The sequence below is a fragment of the Panthera pardus genome, unplaced genomic scaffold (genome assembly GCF_024362965.1).
Source record: "Panthera pardus isolate Hobbes unplaced genomic scaffold, ASM2436296v1 HiC_scaffold_12, whole genome shotgun sequence".
In the NCBI taxonomy this organism is placed as follows: Eukaryota; Metazoa; Chordata; class Mammalia; order Carnivora; family Felidae; genus Panthera; species Panthera pardus.
The window spans coordinates 16,915,145-16,934,087 of NW_026526677.1; the positions used below are offsets into that span (position 1 = coordinate 16,915,145).

The 18,943-nt window shown below is 42.1% G+C and overlaps 1 protein-coding gene across 10 annotated transcripts in view; it reads left to right on the top strand.

Moving 5' to 3' along the window:
• AMBRA1 (autophagy and beclin 1 regulator 1) overlaps positions 1-18,943 on the top strand; it is a 177,836-nt gene that overhangs the window by 83,531 nt on the left and 75,362 nt on the right. For all 10 annotated transcript variants that reach the window (XR_008421142.1, XM_053899775.1, XM_053899770.1 and 7 more), the window contains 2 exons: positions 893-973; positions 1,399-1,499. Coding sequence is in view for 9 of the 10 variants with exons in the window: in XM_053899775.1 (XP_053755750.1) it covers positions 893-973; positions 1,399-1,499 (182 nt within the window). In the remaining variant the exon portion in view is untranslated. The remainder of the gene's footprint in view (positions 1-892; positions 974-1,398; positions 1,500-18,943) is intronic.

An 18,943-nucleotide genomic window follows, 5' to 3' on the forward strand; every position in this document is an offset into this window, starting at 1 on the left:
ATTAGAACTTAATAGATATTTAATAAATGGTCGTTATTACTATTGTTTTAACAGACCATAAAGAAAAACACCTAGACTTTTTTTCTTTTTACTCAAATGCTTGGGATTACATTGTCTAATACTCTTCATCATTGCCAATTTCGCAGTCCCTAATAGAAGAGACTGCTTAGTCTTTTTGTTGTGTTGTTTTTCTTTCACTTTTCATGAGTGATTTTTCCACACCAAAGGCCTAAACAGATTCATTTAGAGATAACCATTTGCTGAATGAAATCAATGGGAGGATTCCTTCAGGATCCCCCAAAGCCAAAATTTCTCTGTCTTTCAATCTAGAAAAAGTTTATACATTTCCATTCCAGGTCCCTTTAGAGGACTTTTGGTTTCAGTTTCAGATCAGAGATCACATTAACTCGTGAAAAATCTTCTTCCTTCTTGCTGAGCTGTTAGAAAATGTTTATAAATCTTCTGGTTGGGGTACTCCAGAAATGTATATATTAAAAAGAATTTTGTAATGTTTATTTATTTGAAAGAGAGAGAGATTAGTGAGTGCACGTGCAAATGGGGGAGGGGCAGAGAGAGAGAGGGAGACACAGAATCCGAAGCAGTCTCCAGGCTCTGAGCTGTTGGCACAGAGCTTGATGTGGGGCTTGAGCCCACAAGTCACGAGATCATGACCTGAGCTGCAGTCAGATGCTCAGATGACTGAGCCATCTAGGCTCCCTCAGAATTGTAGTATATTAATGTGCCATCCAAATTAGTAAGCAACCAGATGACTCATTTCTCTGGGATCTTCACCTAAGTGTAGGAACTTAGTTTAGGGGATGTTTGTCTTTTGGGCTATTATCTGGTTCTGCTTTAATGACTCTCTTATATGTAGTCTTTTTGTTTTCTCCAGGGACAATGGTGACAGATCCAGGCACCGAGCTCCACGCAATGCCCGGATGTCTGCACCTTCACTTGGACGTTTTGTCCCAAGGTAAGAACTTGGTAGTTAGCCTTTATGAGGGAGCCTTTATGAGAGCCTCGTTTCATTTTTAAACCTACTTTCTGAGCTTTGGATTCCATATCTGAAATTATTTCCTAGTGAGCCTATAATCCAGCCCTGCCACCTAATGACTTGACAGGAGATGATTGGCCGCAATGAAAAGAGATGGACAAGTGGCATTGGGAGCATCCTATTCAAGATTAGAAGCCCCGCAAAACTGCAGAAGAAAGATCAGGAAGGAGATACAAATCTGCAGAAGGATAAATCCCAGCAATTTTTACCCCGTGTTGGGCTTCTGTGGATTCCTAGGTTTAGTGGATCCCTTAGCTTTGATTTTTTGGGGTAGGTGGATAGTGTATCTCCTTTGTGTTGTTGTAGTCTTTTATAGGCTTTTCACACGTGGTTCCTTCTTATAGGCGTTTCTTGCTGCCTGAGTACTTGCCTTACGCAGGGATTTTTCACGAACGTGGACAGCCTGGCTTGGCTACTCACTCTTCTGTTAACAGAGTCCTGGCAGGTAAGGAGGTGTTTCTTTGAATTTTGAAAAGCTGAAAGGGCGAGGAGCCAGATAAAGCTGTCCCTTCCTTTACTTATGTGGATGTGATGGCCTCTTGGCATCTGGCTGAAACTGTTTTGAGGTCTTATACTCAGTTCCTTACTTCAATGCAGGAAACTAGGATGGAACAAAGCTGTTTATCTTGCCCATTCCCACTTTCCTCGTTTTTTTTTTTTTTTTTTTTTTTTTTTTTTCAAAAAATTGTTTAAACTACTTATTTCTTAATCCAGCAATTAGATTCTGGCTATGCTTTTAATTGAATGATAAAGGTGTCTTGTTCATGTTTTGGTTGGTGAGATACTCATGAACCAGATCCTGTGATTTAATTAGGAGCTTAATGCACACCTCTTCAACCCTTCACTCATCTGCCAGTAGATGGAGTTTCCAGGCACTGTGGAATCTTCCAGAGAAGGACGAGAAGAGACCCATAGAGCTGGCTCAGAGATCTCAGAAACAGAAAATGGGCTGGACAAACCCAGCTGAGGCAGTTTTATGGTGACTGAATAGCTTAGTGACCCATGTTTATGGGCTAAGATATATGATGTGACCAGGCTGTCATACATGGTATATGCTCCTGCTTCTGGGCAGTGTCTAGAGAAGGAAACAAAGCAGAATTCTGTTTTTTCCTGACAAAGGTTATTTCCCCATCATGCACTTTCCTCCTTTTCCCCCTCACCTCCACTGCCAACCTCTGTATTTATGTATGTAAAGGCATAAAAGGTATAAAAATGAATCCACATTTATGTGTGTCTTTAATAAGCATCTATTAAAAATTTCATAAAGACATTATGTTTTGGAAAACCTGGTCCATCGTGGTGGTTAAAGGTAGGAAGGGATCTCCGTGAGGCAGTGGCACTGTCAGCCCAAGAGAATGTGATTTCTAACCAAGCTACTGTGACATCCGGAAGGCCATGGGATCTGGCCTCCCCTAGGCAGGACTATCCTTGACCCCAGTGTCAAGGCCTAGAAATCCCAGAAACCTCAGTGGTTTCTCTGCTAGACACCAGGACTTTGTAGGCCCACCTTGCCAGGGGAGCAGACTATAGCATGGTCTCCTGACAACCTCGTCCTAGGACCTCTGGCCCTATTTGGTAAAAGACCCCATGCCTCTATGCCTCTCCATGCTTGGTGTTTCTGTGTGGCTTGGCTAATGGCACATAGAAGCTCCTCCCTGGCAGATAATCACTTGCTGCCAGGCAATACTACAGAGCTCTTCTCCACCCTTTGTTCCAGACATCTGCCTCCACCACCCCACACAGCACCTCCTGCTCCTCTACTGCTGGAAAATCTATTTCCTTGGCATTTAGCTTTTCGTGGGAACAGCTGTATGTTTTTTCTTCTTTTGATTTAAGAACTCTACCTACATTTCCTGTTACCCTACTTTATGCCTAGAGGTCTGATCCCCATACGGCCCACTTTCACTTATGAATACTTTTGACTATTGGGGTTGTGTTCTAGCAGGCAGTTGTTTAGAGATATGAAATCTACTGAGAAAAGTTCTCTAACAAAGGATGCCAAGTATCTTAAGGGGAAGGAAATCTAGATTCTTAAGAATCTCACTTGAGTTAGGTTAGCAGATGATTTCCTTTCACAATTAACTAGTTTCTTCTGTTTTCTCAAGATACATGTTACAGAGAACCTATTGGTCTTTTCTTAAAAGCCTCATCATTTGTAGATACAGGTTTCCTCTGCTATTCAGAAGTAGAGTGTTCCTGGGGAACCTGGGTGGCTCACTTGGTTACACGTCCGACTCCTGATTTCGGCTCAGGTCATGCATGATCTCTGGGTCCGTGAGATTGAGCCCCACATTGGGCTCAGTGTGGAATGCGGAACCTGCTTGGGATTCTCTTTCTTTCTCTCTCTCTCTCTCTCTCTCTCTCTCTTTCTCTCTCCCTCTCCCTCACTTCCTCCCTCTCTCTCTCTCTCTCTCTCTCTGCCCCTCCCTTGTTTGTGCTCACTCATGCACTCTCTCTGTCGAAATAAATAAACTTAAAAAAAAACAAAAAACGAAAAAACCCCGGAGTGTTCCTATAAAGCCTTTCACAAGCCAAAATGACACAAAGCAAAGGAGCAATTACCATTAATTTATATGGCAAAATTTTTTAGTGTACCCAGACCCCAAAAATAACCTCTCTCAGGCTTTTCTCATACTTTAAGACACATCTTGCTAATGGATGCAAAAAATAGAGATAAAGCACAAATGTGCTCACAGACACAGTTCAAAGCTATGGCAGCTTGATGCCCAGGGTGCATGCTGCCTCTGCAATAGCTCTCTATAAAACAAACGCTGAACGCTATTTTCACTTTTGCCTTTTTTCATTAAAGTGAAAATCAGAATCCTCTTTGGATTTTCTTCAGTTAGTGAAAACAAATACGATTGTAGGCCTTTTGTAAAAGTGAAGCGGTGTAACACAGACTTTCAGGAAATGGGGGTACCTGTAGTTTGGGTGTCCCTCTAGATTCTGTTGACAGCTGTATTACTTTTATTCTTCTCTTGAGAACATTTTAATAATAATAATAATAACAGCAACCCCCAAAAGTCTCTCATTTATTGAGCACTTGCTGTATAGTAGGGAGTATTTTAAGTGCTTTACCAGTAAATCAGTAATCCTGAGATAGGTGCTATTACCTAATTAACAGTGGACAAAACTAAAGCCCAGAAGGCTAACTTGTCCAGAGTAATACAGCCAGAAGTTGGGGAGCCAGGACAAAACCAGGCAGCAGGACTCCAGAGTCTCCTAGTCTGCTTCCCTACAGTTATTTTAAAGGACAGAGCGTCAAAATAGCGTTCTTCTTCAAGGACCTTAATCTAGAAGAAGTTATTCAGGGTTTTTCTTACTTGCTTTAATTCCTCTGTTTTAAGTGATTTCTAGATGTAGCCTTTTATGAACCAGCAGTGCTTGCTGAAGAAAATCATTATGTACTAGCCTTTTCTCTAAGCCTTCTTGCCCTCCTGGACACAGATGTTTTGCTTTTTATTACACTTACTGCGATCTTGTAATAGAGCTCCTAAAGTAATGACTTTTTTGGGCTTTTAGCAGTAAGCGCTCCTAGTTTTCCTGGAGAGGCACCTTTCACTTGTGTGATTGGATTGCAGTTGTGATGGTCTCAACACAATTATATTCAACAGGTATTTGTTTTGTAGCTATGTACCAGGCACTGTTCTAGGCTACCAGAGTGAATAATAGGCATGGCTCCTGTGCTCCTGTAGCTCAAAGGCTAGATGGTTGACCATCCCTGAATCTTGCTGTTTGGTTCTTAGCTCCAAACATAAAGCCAGACCCTTTGAAAGGTGAATGCCTTTTTGCAGAGGTGAAGCATATACACACCTTTAGTTTTAGGAGGTGTGACCAGTACTGTTGTGACAAATGAGTCTCCAGTGGATGGTAGCCAAAGCCATTCAGAGTCATCAACAAAAACGGATTTGCAGAAAATTAAGATCCATTCTGCCTACTTCCTCCCACATGAGCCTGAGAGTGATAATAGAAAACAGAAGCTACTACAGAGAAGTGTTTTGATTGTTAATTTTCATCTCTTCCTCTTTATCTTGGTGCCTCCCCCCAATTCTGTAGGTTGCCAGTGGCCTCCAGTCACCCATTTATCCACGTCTTGCCTCTTCTTTAGCAGCACAAGTTCTGAACCTGTACTTAAAGAGATATAAGTGAATTTAAAGCTACTGCAGCTCTACCAGGTATATTTTTTGGGAAACACACAGAAGTCTGGGGAGCTCCCCCTGCTGACTTTTTAGTAATAACAGCCACTGATAACAAAGAAGGACATGAATTAATGACCGCTTACTATGGGCCACGTGCTGTCCTAAGTGCTTTCCCATGCATGACCTCCTATAAAACATTGTGGCAACCCTGTGAAGTAGATGGTGCAGTTCCATTCTGCAGGGAAGAAAACTGACATTCAGGGAAGTTAGGTCACTTGCCCAATATAACACGGTGAGAGGCAGACCTAGAACTTTAAACCAGGTCTGTTTGCCTGACTCATAATCTTCTGTGCTATGTTTTGTCTGAGTTCAAGTAGGGAGTAACTGCCAAAAGGTTCATAAGCTTACAGTATTTTTCTGCATGTTTGAGGTCTCATAAAAGTGAAATGAGGCGTTCTGGCTTTTGACATCTTCCTGGTAATTACTGGAAGAAAAAAAACTTCTGAGGGATAGGGACCTGGATAATGTAGGGTATTAGTTATATGTCCTGCCTAATCTTTTTGACTTTTATCCTAATGATCATCTGTTCCCAGCACATGTGGGCCTGATGTACTTAATTTAGTGTTTTGATTAAAATCAGTGGGAAGTGTCAGGATTTTCTTGCTCCTTGCCACAGGTCACTGAGACCTGGTCAAGTGCCCTGGGCTAGAGATGGCTTTGCGCCCAGTCATCCAAATTTTTCTCTTATGATTTCTTCTTTGACCCACTAGACGTTTAGGAGTGTGTGCTTTGGGGCGCCTGGGTGGCTCAGTCGGTTAAGCATCTGACTTCAGCTCAGGTCATGATCTTGCAGTTTGTGGGTTTGAGCCCCACATCGGGCTCTGTGCTGACAGCTTAGAGCCTGGAGCCTGCTTCGGATTATGTCTCCCTTTCTGTCTGCCCCTCCCTGGCTCATATTCTCTTTCTCTCTCTCTCAAAAGTAAATAAACATTAAAAAAAAAAAAAAAGGAGTGTGCTTTAATTTTCACATATTTGTGAATTTACCAAATTTCATTCTGTTGATTTCTTACTTAATGTCACTGGGGTATATGATTTCAATTATCTTAAATTTATTGAAACTTGTTTTATGGCTTAGCACATGGTCTGTCCTGGAGAATGTTACCTGTGTGCTTGACAAGGATGTGTGTTCTGTTTTCATTGCGTGGAGTGTGCTGTCGATGCCAAGGAGATCTACTTGGTTGATGGTGGCGTTCAAGTTTTGTATATCATTGCTGATTTTCAGTCTAGTTGGCCTGTCCTTTGTTAAGGAAATTTCCAGTTATTACTGAATTGTGTATTTCTCCCTTCAGTTTTGTCACATTTTACTTCATATATTTTGAGACCCTGTTGTTAGGTACGTATATTTTTATAGTTGTTATGCCTTCCTGATTAATTCTTTTATCATATAAAATATTCCTCTGTCTTTAGTAATACTGTCTTGAAATCTAACTTTTCTTATGTTGGTATAGCTCTCCAGCTATTTTATGGCTGTTGATTATGTGATATATGTATTTTCCATCCTTTTAACTTTCAATATATATTTCTGAATCTAAAAATCTAAAGTATGTCTCTTTTTTTTTTTTTTTTTTTTTTTTTCCAACATTTTTTTATTTATTTTTGGGACAGAGAGAGACAGAGCATGAACGGGGGAGGGGCAGAGAGAGAGGGAGACACAGAATCGGAAACAGGCTCCAGGCTCCGAGCCATCAGCCCAGAGCCTGACGCGGGGCTCGAACTCACAGACCGCGAGATCGTGACCTGGCTGAAGTCGGACGCTTAACCGACCGCGCCACCCAGGCGCCCCTAAAGTATGTCTCTTATAGAAAACATATACAGTTGACCTTTGGACAATACAGGGGTTAGGGGCATGACCCCGTGTAGTCGAAAATCTATGTATAACTTTTGACACCCCAAAACTTAACTACTAATAGCCTACTGTTGACTGGAAGCCTTACCAATAACATAAACAGTTGATTAATACGTTATTTTCTGTACTGTATACATTATATACTGTATTCTAATCATAAAGTGAGTCAGAGAAAAGAAAATGTTAAAATCATAAGGAAGAAAAAAATACATTTATTTTTTATTATTTTTTAATGTTTTTTGTTTGTTTTTCAATGTTTATGTTTTTGAGAAAGAGAGAGACAGAGACAGAGCAGGGGAGGGACAGAGAGGGAGGGAGACACAGAATCTGAAGCAGGCTCCAGACTCTGAGCTGTCAGCACAGAGCCTGATGTGGGGCTTGAACTCGCGAACCACGAGATCATGACCTGAGCTGAAGTTGGCTGCTTAACCGATTGAGCCATCCAGGTGCCCCAGAAAAAAATACATTTATAGTACTGTATTGTATTTATCAAAAAAAATCCACATCTAAGTGGACCCATGCAGTTCAAACTTGTGTTATTGATTTTTGTTTTTTATCCAGCCTGACAATCTCTACCTTTGATTGGATTATTTATTTCATTCACATTTAATGTAGTTGGTATAGTTGGATTTTTGTGTACCATTTAGCTATTTTCTGTATTTCTCTTGTCTTTTTTGTTCCTGTTTCTCCTTTGCTTACTTTTTTAATATTAAGTGGATATCTTCTAATGTACCATGTTAATCTCTTTACTGATTTTTAAACTGTCTTTTGTCAGAATCTATTTCAGACTTAATACAGACTTAATTCTGGTAAGATACAGAAACTTTGCTACACTATAGTTGTATTCCCTTCTCTTTCCTTTGTGCTACTGTTGTTATGTATATTGCATCTATATATATTACAAACCCAGCAATGCAGTGTTAGAATAATTGCTTTATATAATCTCATGTCCCAGGCATCCTTCTGTTTATTGCCTGTTGTGGGTAAGACAGAGCTACCTCTTTTGTAAGACTTTTATTTTCCTTGTTAACTTTATTTTTGTTTGTCTTTTGCCTCTCTCCTCTCTATTAAAAACACTTGTCCTCTCTCTTAGATGTTCCCTATTTCCCTGGTACCTCAAGGAATTACTTGTAGGAGGCCTGTCTGCTCTAGTTTGGCCATTTGGTGAGCATCTGGGGCCTTGGGCTTGCTGACTTTTAGGAATTAGCTTGATTTCTCAACCCAATATCATAGTGCTTTAATGCAACACATTGTCTAATTACTATATACTAGATCTTTGCGTAAATTGACAAATCTGGGAAAGATGAACAGTAGCGAGTGCATTTGAGGGTCATCATGGCATACTTAAATGAATATGAAGAGAAATGAATAATAGTTCTGGTGTTAGACCCTTTATCTCCATGTCCTATACCTCTCTGGTACCTAGTAGCCAGGCAAATAAAGTGAGTGACACATTGCAACTCAGCATCAATTAAGATGGCTGTTTATAAACCCCAGATAAATGGACAATTAGTGGTGGTGGTCGTAGCTAGTGCTCCTTTAATAATTAACCCAATTACCTTTCCTTCTGCTCCAGTGATGAAAGTGAAGGCCATAAGGGGCTGGCTTGGTTGCCTGGGAAACAGAGAAGTAAATGCAGCAGCCCTTCCAGAGAACCCAGCCTTCCCAGATGCCTTACAGGACCCAGGACTTTGACTTACTTGGTGTCCACCGGTCCTTGGAGTGTCTGGGTCCATTCTACCCCAACGCTTCACTGCATCTCCTTAACACCACTAGTGAAAAGTGTGCTTACTGAGACCCTGGGTCTTAGTTTCTAAGCTGAATTGCCTGTGCTGCTTCAGGTTTTTCTAGAGGAAAATATTGGGCTTTGTCAATGAACTTTTCTGACCCTTTTATATTACGTGACTAAGTTTTTCTGTGCCTCTGTCTTTCCCCCAGGAAATTTCCTCTGGATCTTTCCCCACTGATGCTTCACACTAAACTATGCCCTTCCTGTACTGTCCTTTTGAAGTGTGTGTAGCACTTTCCAAATGCTTAGCGTTTTTCAAGGCACTTTGGGTCTTATGAAAGAATTCAATAGTTCTGCCTTTAGGGAGTTTACAGTCTAGCCAGGGAGTGGCCTGATTTTCTATTTGTTTTGGCCCTGCTACTAAAAAAAAAACAAACAAATTTAATAAATCCCCTAGGACTTTAACTGCCAATCCTGATTAGTTAAGGAGGATACGGCTCAAACCTGGCTCGGACCAAGGATTTATGTCTTTTGCTACAGTTTGAAGAACTTCTCAACATGTCCCCATTTTTTTAAAATAGGTCTATGAGGATCAATAAGTGAAGTTTGGGAAGGACAGCTGCCGGTTACAGTATATACTGCTTGGGAGGCAGTATAGCAAAATGTTTAAGGGTTTGGATTCCAGAGCCAGACTGTCTAGGTTCAGATATTCATTCTGCTACTTCCTAACAGTATTAATTCAGTTAATTTATTTTACCTTTTGGGGCCCCGGTTTCTTGATCTGTAAAGTGGGCATAAGAATAGTACTTAGCTTATAGGATTGTTTTAAGGATTAAATGAGTTAAATGAGTGAAATTAAGGAGACACTTAGAATAGTATTTTTTTGGCACACAATAAATATTCAGTAGATGTTAGCTATTATCATTACTATTATTTTTATTATAAATTTTGGAGACCAGTATGAATTGGAGCGGTGCCAGTCTCCTCACTGATTAAAACCTTGCTGATCTGCCACTGTTCTGTCTTCTCCCAAATGGTGCTCTTCCTGGGTCCCAAGCAGAGCTTTTCCTCCTTTTGCTGTGGTCAGTGAGTTGAAAATACTGTGGGCCTTTTGCTGTATGGCACCAACAGATGGTAACCTGAGAGTCCTTGTGTTGATAATTTGACAGTCTAGTGTGTCACCTGTTGCCATTAGTCATGTCACCCAAGTGGGGAAGAATAGAGGAGTTTGCATATGACAAACTGTTTTCTGTCCCTGACTTGTATTAATAAAATAAGCATTTACTCAGCAGACCAAGTGTTTGCCTCTGTGTAACCATGGCAACATGAGATACTCAAAGTGTACTTCCTGGACCCCGTAGCATCATTAGCTGGGAACGTGTTATAAATGCATATCCTTGGGCCCTACTCCAGACCCACTGAATCAGAAATTCTGATTGTAGGACCCAGGAGTTTGTGTTTTAAAGAGTCTTTTTGGTGATCTTGGTGTATTTTAAAACTTGAGAACTCACTGAGCTAGGAACAGATGCAGAGACAGAGGCATTGGGAAGAGATGAGGTGGTGGTAATACCAGGAACCCAACATACATTAGTGCTGGTGAGCCCCTGTTGTATAACTCTTCTTCATGTGGAGCTGTTAATAATGGGGAAGAATGAGTGAATACACAATTACCTGAAGGGTGCTCAGCTGGTATATCAGCCATTTTGATTCAGTAAGCATTTATTAAGCTTCTGTTGTTTATACAGCACAGTGTTAGGTATCCAGGTATCCAGGTGAACACGACATGATCTCTGCCCTCTAAAAACATCTACTAAGTTGGTATTATGCTATAAATGCTAAACTAGATGTATAAACAGAAGGCTGGCTGTGAGAGTTCAGCACCTTACAGTATTTCTGCAGCAGAAAGTAGAAGGACTTGACCTATAACCTCTCCCCCAACTTCTTAACTAATTTCCCACCTGTTCCTCTTTCTCCTCCCCAAAAGAGAAGTATTAGCATCCGCATATCTGGATTGAGACCCCACTGTTTACTTGTACTTTTAAGTTCTCTGTATTCTGAGGCTTCCCCAGACCTAGAGTGATCTCAGAGTTTATTAAGACCCGTGGTTGTGTGTACTCCTCAGAAATACTACTCATTTTGAAGGTGCCACCTGAAGACAGCCTCTAATCTGAAGTATTCACTGTAATGCCAGAACCTTTACTTCCCTCTTCTTAGGTTCTGATTGGTTTTGCTTTGACATATTTTGCAACCCCTCAAAACAAATGATATAATATAGAAATCTACAGAGGGGATGTGAGGAAAGAAAAAGCTAAATGTGAGGTCAGTGCCCATATTTCCTAGTGGACACAGCAGCCAGACAGTCTCCACTTTATTCAAGATTAGAGATCTTCCACAACACCCGGAAAGACTTGGATCAATCCTTATGCTGTCGCATCTACTCCATCAGTTTTACCCACATGATCAATGTAAAGGCCGAAAGCTAATAAACCATGCTAACCTTCCACCTCCTCCTTTTAAAAACTCTGAGCTCACATTAGCTTTTCTTTCTCTTTCTCTTTTTATGAGCTCAAGCAGCCTCATTTATTCCAAACTGGCTGGAAATGCCATGGGAGCTGGCAGACAGCACCTCTCACCCTCTTTACCAAAGTAGAGCCAACCTGTGGGTGTTAATTTCCTTTCTTTAACAACTGCTGATCCACAAGGCCAACTCTTCCCCAGGGTCCCTGTGCCACTCAGCTGGAAGCCAAGAACAAGCATGGATATCTTGGTATAAGACATAATGTGGAAAGAGGCACCTACAGATGGGTGACCAGGGACATTTTGGAGTGTTGAGACCCCCTGGAGGTGTTTCTTTTGGCTAGGAGTTAATTTTCACCCCAGAGCCAGATAGTTATCCTGTAACCACAGCTTTTCATTATTACAGGGCTACTGAAATGAGTCCCTTGGTTTGTCCTAAGCCGATCTCACTGCAGCTATATGCGCCATGCAAAAGGGACCCAGCTTCACTCCTGTTGGCTTGAGCTATGGGACTGTATTCTTGGGGTATGCCTGCCTGGCAATAAACTCACGATCTTTATTTTTGTGGCTTATGGCTGGTGAAGCACAAGCCAAAAGCATTTTCTCCTAAGCAGAGAATTTAACTGGTCTGTCCAAGGAACAGACAGAAAAGTGGACAGAATGTAGAAGGTCAAAGTTCCCAGTGGGAACAGGGTACTGTTGAGAAAGGTGAGGTGTACGTTACACACGTGAGGAAAGTATATCCTTTGTTTTCATAAATAAATCTGGCTAGAAAGGTAAATTTTCTCTAGAATCTGCCATATTACCAATGGCTCCTTTTGGTAATGCCTGCTAGTTTTTCAACAGCAAGATTCCACAGCAGTCTTTTATTTTGAGAGAGAGAGAGAGAGAGAGAGAGAGAGAGAAAGAAAGAAGAGGGGGGGAGGGGTAGAGAGAGAGGGAGAGAGAAAATCTGAGGAAGGCTCCATGCTCAGTGGGGAGCCCTACATGGGGTGTGGTTGCATGACCATGAAAGCATGACCTAAGCTGATGAAATCAAGGGTCAGGGAGGTTCAACCAGTTGAGCCACCTAGGTGCCTTTGTGATTCAACTGAGCCACCCAGGCACCCCTAACAACAATCTTTTTATTACAGTTTCCCTTGGACTAGTAACATAAAGGAATGACATGGAAATACAGTCACTCCGCCAATTAGAGTGAAGTTTTACCTGGGCATATAGCTCAGAGACTGTGCTAGTTCATTAACAGCACTTAAAATTATCCAACATTACCCTGCATGCTGAACTGGCAAAAGGGGTTGTGGAAAGAAAGAACATGGTAAGTCAAGCTTAGATTTGACCATGAGCTGGTGTTAGATCACATTTGCAAATGTAATGGCCGTGGAATATGGTGTTTCAAATGTGCTTTAAGACATACAAACAAATCCAAGGGCACTTACTATATGTCAGGTACTATTCTAAGCACTTCTTACATGTTCACTTAATCTTCACAACATTCTAGTATGTCCTGTTACTACTCATTTTTGCAGATGAGGAAACTGAGGCATAGGGAGATTAAGTAATTGGCCCAAGACCACAGCTAGTACTTGACAGAGTGGGAAGTGGGACTCAGGCAGTCTCGCTTTAGATTGGGACTTTTCAAATAGAATCATCATGGGGCATGGGAGACTCCTTGTTGGTAGAAAAACAGACTGAAATTTAAACTCTGGCTTTACTTTAAGAGAACAAAAATAATTTGTTCGGCTCCCAAGACTACTACTGGGGAGGGGGCTACGAATTCTGTTATATTCTTGTTGCAGCTCCTTTCCCCTACAAAGGGGGCCCTGTAGAATTACATTCCCAAACAATGAATCCTGAAGAGGTAATTACACTGTTGCCATCCCATTGGGAAGAAGGCTGGGGCGGTGATTACATTCCAAAACAAAGCTGTTCGGGTATAATTGCACTGTGCTGCTCTTATCAGTCTGGGGAAGGCAGGCCTCTGGTCTCCATCCTCATTTGTTTTTGAGATGAAATCCGAATAGCATTCAATTAATAGTCAAGACCCAGGCGCAGGGAAGTCAGCCAAAAGAGCAAAGAGGACATTAACTTGCTATTGGCATTTTCCTTCTACTTAAGTTTTGCAGACCTTTAAGTATCAGCAAATTTGAGGGAGAGCCCATTTGAGAAAATGTATTTGCTGCTAATGAAGGGTTAGAGACCCCTGCTTAGAGGCTGTGCCCCGAAGCCCTCATTGGCCTTTATGTAGAGGAGAGATGGTTGGGTAGCAGTGAAATTTCCCTCTTCCATCAACAGCTTTTGCTCTATCAAAAGATGGCCCTGGGATGCCTGGGTAGCTCAGTCAGTGAGGCACCCATCTCTTAATTTCACCTTAGGTCATGATCTAACTCCTCGTGAGATCGAGCCCCTCATTGGGCTCTGCACTGACAGTGCTGAACTTGCTTGGGATTCTCTCTCCTTCTCTCTCTGCCCCTCCCCCATCTGTCTCACACATTCTCTCTCAAGTAAATAAACTTAAAAAAAAAGATGCCCCCCCTTCCTTCAAATCTTTCTCTAAGGCTTCTAGCGTATATGTTTTTTTTATGTATGTGGCTTCTGGTCATGGATCAGAAAGCTTCTCTATGGTTCTATTGAGATAATAAGGCTGACTCTTGTTACATTTCAGCAATAATCTCTAGATCTGGACTGGAAGAAGAAGCAACACTAATTTAATTGTCTTGTGTTATGATTCAGAGAGCAGAAAACTGCTGGTGGCCTCTTAGACATGCTTGTTGAACTAGAGCAGAGAAGGGGAAAAGATGGATGTTATCAGGTTGTGCGTTGCACAGACCCCTCTGAAGTGGTGTAGCCTTGGGGCACCTGCCTGGCTCAGTTGGTAGAGCATGCAACTCTTGATTTTGGGCTTGATCTCAAATGTGAGTTTGAGCCCGACATTGGGTGTAGAGATTACTAAAATTAAAATCTTTAAAAAAAAAAAAAAGAGTGGGGTAGCCTTGGCCATTGCATCAGTTAGCTCTTCCTGCCTCACAAACCACCCCAGACTTTACTTGCTTAAAACAGCATTTCTTCTTCTCGCAACTCTGTGGGTTCGATGTGTAGTTTATCTGGTCTGGGCCAACTTGGCTACTGTCTGTGGTCAGTTGATGGCTTGGCTGGGTATGCATAGTCTTGGTGTATAGGCAGAATAATGGCTTGCCAAAAATCTCTACATCGTCATTCCTGGAGCCTGTGAATATGTTACTTTCTGTGGCAAAAGGAACTATGCAAATCTGATTGAAGTTACAGATTTTGAGGTGGGGAGAGGAATTATCTGTATGGACCCATTCTAATCACAGGAGCCCTTAAAAGTGGAAGAGAAAAGCAGGATAGTCAAAGACATTGCAGTGATAGAAGGTGAGAGTGGCCCCAGCTAACAATGACAAGGAAACAGGGACCTCAATCCTACCATTGCAAGGAGCTGAATTCTGCCAGCAACCCAAATGAATAAGGAAGAAAATCCTCCCCTAGAGCCTCCAGAAAGGAACACAGCCCTGCCAGCACCTTGATTTTTAGCCCCATAGGACCCATTGCGGATTTCTGACCTGCAGAACTGAAAGCTAGTAAATCTATGTAAAGCCACTAAGTTTGTGGTAATTTCTAATGGTAGCCATAGAAAACTAACATACAGATGACTTCATGGACATATCTGGCAGTTGGCAGGCTGGTTAGCCTCAGTTGAGATGATTTATCTCTTTTCTGTTCACCAGTAAGCTAATTCCTGCTTCTTCATTGTAGCATCTCAGGATTCCAAAGACAAACAACAGAAGTCAGGCCTCGGTGCACAGGCCCTTTTCTGGTCTCTGGTTATGTCACTTTTATTGTTCTTCCAAAGCAAGCCATGTGGCTTAAGCCTGGAGTCAGAGAGGACGCTCTTCAATGGTGCAAATACAGGGAGGGCTCATTAAGGGCAATTACTGGAACTTTGTACCACAACTAAGTAGATTTTTGAGATCTGTGGTAGCCTGGTAGCTGACTCTAAACTAGTTGCTTCTTTAAGTGTCCTTACATATACTTGAAAGTTTCAGCATACCAAAAGATACAGATGTACAGATTTGGAACTTCAGAGAAACATCTTGGCTTAGATCAGTATTTGGATTGTTCTGAGAGACATGAATTTAGAAATGACATCCAGATAGGAAACTGGATCCTGGTTTTCTAGACATAATGTTTCAGAGAAACTACCTTATCTTTTCTCTTTTCTTGGGTGTTTTCTGGGATATATTTTTCTGTGCTAGAGGGTGAAAAGATGTTCAGAAGAGCTCTGTGGGTGGTTGGGCCCCTTGGGGCCACGTGTATTTCTGTGTAGGAGTAAGACTGGCAGAATTAACAGTACGAGCACTTACTAAATTGGCTGTCAGTGAACCTGTACCTGTGGCATCATTTATAATCCACAGCTCCTCTAACAGGAGCAACTTGGAAGAAAAGTTCCTGAAAACTGAGGCAAGGGATCTTTGTGTGCCCAGTCACTGTGGCACACTGTGCTTTCTTACACCAGCAGTTGGGAGAGACTAGAATTGAGTTCCTCTCAAACACAGGACTTAGCTTTCTTTTGACCTGATTGATGGGGCTGAGAAACACAGACAGACACACACACACACACACACACACACACACACACACACACACGCACACGCACACACTGATTTTATGGGCTCCAAATGTGAATGCGTGGATTGGACCTCAGGCACATAGAGACAAATTTCATGCTCACCAGTGATTCTTTTAGGACTTCCTTGATGTTCTTTCAGAACCATCTCAATGGCCGGTAGGATGTACACTCTGCTGCTTGTGAGCCCTGGATTTTGTGGTGGGCAATTTTATTCAAAATAGGGCAGCCTATGAACAAGAGAGGTGTGTACTTATCATTGGAAATTTCAGTTGGCTTTTATGAGATCATCATCATCCAGCTTATTAAACATCTCTTCACGGGGCACCTGGGTGGCTCAGTCGATTGAACGTCTAACTCTAGATTTTGGCTCAGGTCATGATCCCAGGGTCATGGGATCGAGCCCTGTGTTGGGCTCCATGTGCGTGGAGCCTGCTTGAGATTCTCTCCCCCCCGCCCCCCGCCCCACCTTTCTCCCCCACTCCTGCTCTGTGTCTCTAAAAAAACAAAAAAAGCTCATTGCCCTGCCTCAAAGCTTAGCCAAATTTATGAAATGACCATGAAGCAGAAAGGGAGTTGCTGCCACTATTTGAAATGTGTGTGTGTGACCATGTTTGCTGCTGGAAAGTGAAGAGAAGTGACATGCTCAGCTGAGCCTGGGAAGGGAGGAATGCAGATTCCATTCCTAAGAGGAGGTGGTGCCGCGGTGCGCCTTGGAAAGGAAGAACAGCACTAAGAATGGAAATGTACGGACTGTGCAAAGAGCTTATCTCCTCTTGCCTGCTAAGAGGCCCCGAGTATGTGGTGATGAGATCCCACCACTGTCCTTCCTTTTTCTGCCTTTGCTCTTTGGGTCCCCTTCTCCTCCTACCTTTACCTTTATCTGTGATGGGTCACAGAATATGAACTTGATTTTCTTTAAGGCAAAATGAGTACAGCTAACATAAGAGGTATTTGAGAGCTTATAAAAGCCACAGAGTGTTTCTTGGTCTAACTATTTTCATTGATTCTGCTGAAGTGAGGTGACGGGGGAAAAGTGGTAAAATGCTCCGTTGCTTATTAGGTAAACTAATTAAAACTGAAAATATCAGTGCAAAGCTGAAATAAGTTTTTTCAAACACCCAGTTTCTCCACCCTCCTGTTCTAGGTGAGGAGACTACAGAGATAGCTTAGGAACACCTGCTCTGAAGAAGTTTCCAGCTATTCTAACCTATGTCTTAACCTCAGAAGAATTTTAAGGTCTTATTAGGGATATCCGAAGCAGGCAGCACCAAGGGTTACCTTGGGAATCTTTAGATACCTTTCTACCACTACTGTCCAACCCAAGCCACCCCTAAAATATGTCATCTAAGTGAAAACAGTGAGCTTGCTTTGATGGCAGTTTCCAGACCTCACCTGTCCCCACCTGACCCATTAAACTACTGTCCTTAGGACTCCATTATAGAATTTCTCAGGCTGCCACTTGGTGGAAGTAAGAGAGAAATTAGAGATTATAGTGGTGAAAGAAAGGCTGACTGGCTGTTCATTCCCCTTAACTTCATGTCCCTTTCTACTATTAGTTCCAGGTACTCTGTGTTTTAAGCTTGGTTAGCACAGACTTATTGGTCTTTGTTTTCAGGCACCAGGTAGAGTTGTCTACCTTTTCCTTCATGTTATTAGTGTCTCTCCCAAGTGGGAAAGGGGCTTTTTTCAGAAAAGCTAATGCAGTTCTGAAGAGAGAGAGAGATTGTGCTCTTTTCTGACACCCGAAGAAAAGCCATTAGAGTTTAGCAATCCTGGAAAAAATAATCTTGGTATTTTGGGATATCCTTTATTTTAAGATGCCTGCTTTCAGAGCATCTGGCTGGCTCAGTCAGTAGAGCATGTGACTCTTGATCTTGGGGTCGTGAGTTCAAGCCCCACATTGGGCATAGAGCTTACTTTAAAAAGAAAAAAGGTTGGGGGTGCCTGGGTGGCTGAGTTGGTTAAGCAGCTGGCTCTTGGTTTCAACTCAGGTCGTGATCTCACGGTTTGTGGGTTTGAGCCCTGCATTGGGCTCCATGCTGAGCCTGCTTGGAGTTCTCTCTCCCTCTCTCTGCCTCTAAACAAACAAACAAACAAACAAACAAACAAACAAACAAAAAGTTGCCTGCTTTCTTTGCCCTCCTTATTCTGAATGTCACAGCCTCCCATTGCACCTCCATCCAGATCTGAGACCTTAGAGTAAAAGTGAAAAGTGTATGGCAAGAAATTATGGGATTCTTTATTGTATTGTATTGTATTGTATTGTATTGTATTGTATTGTATCATTTCATTTCAAGTGTATTTATTTTGAGAGAGAGAGAGAGAGAGTGTGTGTGTGTGTGCACGTGTGCATGTGAGCAGACACACAAGCAGGGGAAAGGGCAGGGAGAAAGAGAGAGGGAGAATCCCAAGCAGGCTCCATGACCTGAGCCAAAGTCAGATGCTTAATTGAGCCACCCAGGCGCCCATTATGGGATTCTTATATCAAGAGATAAGCAATGTTGGTCACAATTTGACTATTTTACATTTTACAATTTATGTGACTCATAACTTGTGTAGGGAGTATAACTGAAACAAACTATCAAACTGGGAATGGCCTAAGGAGCCCTGTCTCTGAAGGAAAATGTGCGGGAGTGCTTGGGTGGCTCAGTTGGTTTAGCTTCCAACTCTTGATTTTTGCTCAGGTCATGATCGTGGCTCAGGTCATGATCTCACAGTTCTGTGGGTTTGAGCCTAGCATCAGGTTCTGCACTGACAGCTTGGAGCCTGCTTGGGTTTCTCTCTCTCCTTCTCTCTCTACCCCTCCCCTGCTCATGCACACACACTCTCAGTATAAATAAATAACCTCTAAAAATAATAAAGGCCAATGTGAGACTTTTTAATCTTGAAGATTTTAATTGTGACAAATTGAATTATCCTCAGAGCTCCTCTTATGTCTTCCCTTGTCTTTCCT